This window comes from Canis lupus, chromosome 24, assembly GCF_003254725.2.
Source record: "Canis lupus dingo isolate Sandy chromosome 24, ASM325472v2, whole genome shotgun sequence".
NCBI classification, from domain to species: Eukaryota; Metazoa; Chordata; class Mammalia; order Carnivora; family Canidae; genus Canis; species Canis lupus.
Window position 1 is genome coordinate 47,451,187 of NC_064266.1, and position 2,897 is coordinate 47,454,083.

At 75.8% G+C, this 2,897-nt stretch overlaps 1 protein-coding gene across 1 annotated transcript; it reads left to right on the forward strand.

Moving 5' to 3' along the window:
- Nucleotides 1-1,229: 1,229 nt before the first annotated feature.
- Nucleotides 1,230-2,775, forward strand: ABHD16B (abhydrolase domain containing 16B). Its single transcript, XM_025470733.3, has one exon. It carries the CDS (start codon nt 1,262-1,264, stop codon nt 2,690-2,692), a length of 1,431 nt encoding a protein of 476 aa, XP_025326518.3. The 5' UTR covers nt 1,230-1,261; the 3' UTR covers nt 2,693-2,775.
- Nucleotides 2,776-2,897: the final 122 nt, after the last annotated feature.

The window sequence follows — 2,897 nt, forward strand, 5'->3', positions numbered from 1 at the left end:
CCCTAAGGACCCCAGCAGCCTGCAGCTCTGCTGCACAAGCCTGGTGGGGACTGGGCTGCAGGGGACGCACCTACACGGAGCAGGGGCGCAGAGCGGGCTTGCGGGGGCCTGGAACCCCCTGCCCAGAACACTCTGGGTCTGTGAGGCGGGTCCGGCTGCCCGGCTCCAAGGCTCTGCCTCGGTTTGCCCAATTTGCTGTTTCCGGTCCAGGCGACTATAGAACGAGCCCTAAGAGCCTGGCTCGACCCCTGTCCCCTCTGCCCTCGGGTGGGCCGGCCCTCTCGAGCACAGGAGAAAAAGAGGAACCCACTGAAGCCCTCCAGAAAAGAGGAAGGTACAGCTTGCGGGCTGATTTGAGTGAGGAGTGGGGAGGAGGGCTTGGCCAGGGGCTGAAAATGAGGAACACCCGCCAGGCAGGACCTACCTGGAGGTCACTGCCTCTGCTGGCACCCGTGGAAAGAGGATGCAGAACAGGTGGGGGGTTTCCAGCCCAAGCTCACCCCCTTTCCTGGAAAGGAAGGTGTGGGGTGGGGGTGGGGGGACAGGACCTTGGACACACACTGCCTCACTGCTCTGTGGCACCCCCGTGGCCAGACTCAGTTTCTCCCCTAGGGTGAGGAGGTGCATGGGATTCCTGGGCCGAGAACTGGTACCAGCGGCCTTCCTCGGGGCCTCCAGTGCCTGAGCTCGCAGCCTGAGCACCCATTTCCCCCTTGGGAGCACCTGGGCAGGCAGGGAGCCATGGTGGCCCACAGCGGGCCTCGGCTGGGGCCAGGGAGGCCCTGCGTGTTGCTGCCGAGGCCGGGCTCCTGGCCAGGAAGAGCCAAGGCTGTAGGTTTCCGGGCCGCTGCCCGCCCTCCGTGGGGGTGGGGGTGGGGCTGCTCAGGTGTGACGGGCGCCCACGGGAGCCGCAGGCACGGGAGGGTGGGCGAGGGCGGGCGGCTGCGCGCGGGGGCGGGGCCGAGGCCTTTGTCGCCGTCACAGGGGCCGCCTCGCTCCCAGCAACAGTGACTCACGTGGGGGCACGTGCGCCGCCGCGGACCCCCAGGCCCGGGTCACAAAGGCCGCAGGGCCGGGGCCTGAAGAGGCGCGTCCCCAGACGGCCGAGCGCGGCGCTCGCCCCCGGTCCCGGCCCCGCAGCCCCCGCGGCCCCCGCGGCCCCCCGCAGCCCCCCGACCCCCGTGGACCTCCCCGCCCCCGCAGCCCCCGCAGCCCCGCCGCGCGCACACGGCTCCCGCGGAGCGCCGGCGCCTCGACGCCCATGTGCGTGGTGTGCTTCGTGAAGGCGCTGGTGCACGTGTTCAGGCTGTACCTGGCCGCCAGCTGCAGCTCCGGCCTCTGCGGCCGGCCCGTGGACTTCCGCTGGGACGCGGTGCGCGCGGGCGGGGGCGCGGGCGGGGGCGCGGGCGCGGGCGGGGGGCGGCGGGCGCTGACGTGCGCGGCGGCCGCGGCGGGCCTGTGGCTGGTGCTCGGCGGGGCGCGGGGCGGGGGCGCGGCGGGGCGGCCGCGGGGCGGGGCGCGGGGCCCGGCGCTGTGCCTCCTGCTGCAGCTGCGCGAGCTCCCGGGGCAGCTGGCCTGCTACGCGCTGGCGCACTCGCTGGGCCGCTGGCTCGTGTACCCGGGCTCCGTGTCCCTGATGGCGCGCGCGCTGCTGCCGCTGCTGCAGCGGGGCCAGGAGCGCCTGGTGGAGCGCTACGGCGGCCGGCGCGCCAAGCTGGCGGCCCGCGACGGCGGCGAGATCGACGCGGTGTTCATGGACCGGCGCGCGCGCCCGGGCCGCGGCGGCCGCGGCCTGCGCCTCGTCGTCTGCTGCGAGGGCAACGCCGGCTTCTATGAGATGGGCTGCCTGTCGGCGCCGCTGGAGGCCGGCTACTCGGTGCTGGGCTGGCACCACGCGCGCGTCGGCGGCGGCTCGGGCGCGCCGTCCCCCGAGCACGACGCCAACGCGGTGGACGTGGCGGTCAGGTTCGCGCTGCAGCGCCTGCGCTTCCCGCCCGCGCACGTGGTGCTCTACGGCTGGTCCATCGGCGCCTTCACCGCCGCCCGGGCCGCCGTGACCTACCCGGAGCTGGGCGCGCTCGTGCTCGACGCCAGCTTCGACGACCTGGTGCCGCTGGCGCTCAAGGTCATGCCGCACAGCTGGAAGGGGCTCGTGGTGCGCACCGTGCGCGAGCACTTCCACCTCGACGTGGCCGCGCCGCTCTGCCGCTACCCGGGCCCGGTGCTGCTGCTGCGGCGCTCGCGGTCCGCCGCGGCGGGCACCCCGGGGCCCCCGCGCCCCCTGCCGGCCGGCGGCGGGGAGGGCAACCGCGGCGACGAGCTGCTCCTGCGGCTGCTGCGCCACCGCTACCCGGCGCTGATGGCGCGCGAGGGCCTGGCCGCCGTGACGCGCTGGCTGCGGGCCGGGAGCCCCGCGCGGGAGGCCGCCCTGTACGCGCGCGCGCGCGTGGACGACGAGTGGTGCCTGGCGCTGCTGCGCTCCTACCGCGCGCGCCGCGAGGCCGAGCCGCCGGACGCCGGGGCCTGCGGGCCGCACGGGCCGCCCTTCCCGTGGCGGCTGGGCCGGGGCCTGAGGGCGCGCCGCCGCCGCCAGCTCGCGCTCTTCCTGGCGCGCAGACACCTCAGGACCGTGGACGCCACGCACTGCAGTCCGCTGGAGCCGGAGGACTTCCAGCTGCCCTGGAGGCTGTAGTCCCCGGCCTGCGGCGGCCGCCGGCGCCCCGCGCCCCCTCCCCCCTCCCCACGCCCACGCCAGTAAAGCCGGCCCTGCCTGGGGATCCCGACCTGCTGAATGGGGAGGGCGCCGCGCACCCCCTCGCCCCTGGTCCCCCCCGCCGAACGCCGCGAACCTCCGTGCGCTCCCAGCTCCCGGGAGGAGCCAGAGCCCAGCCCGACCC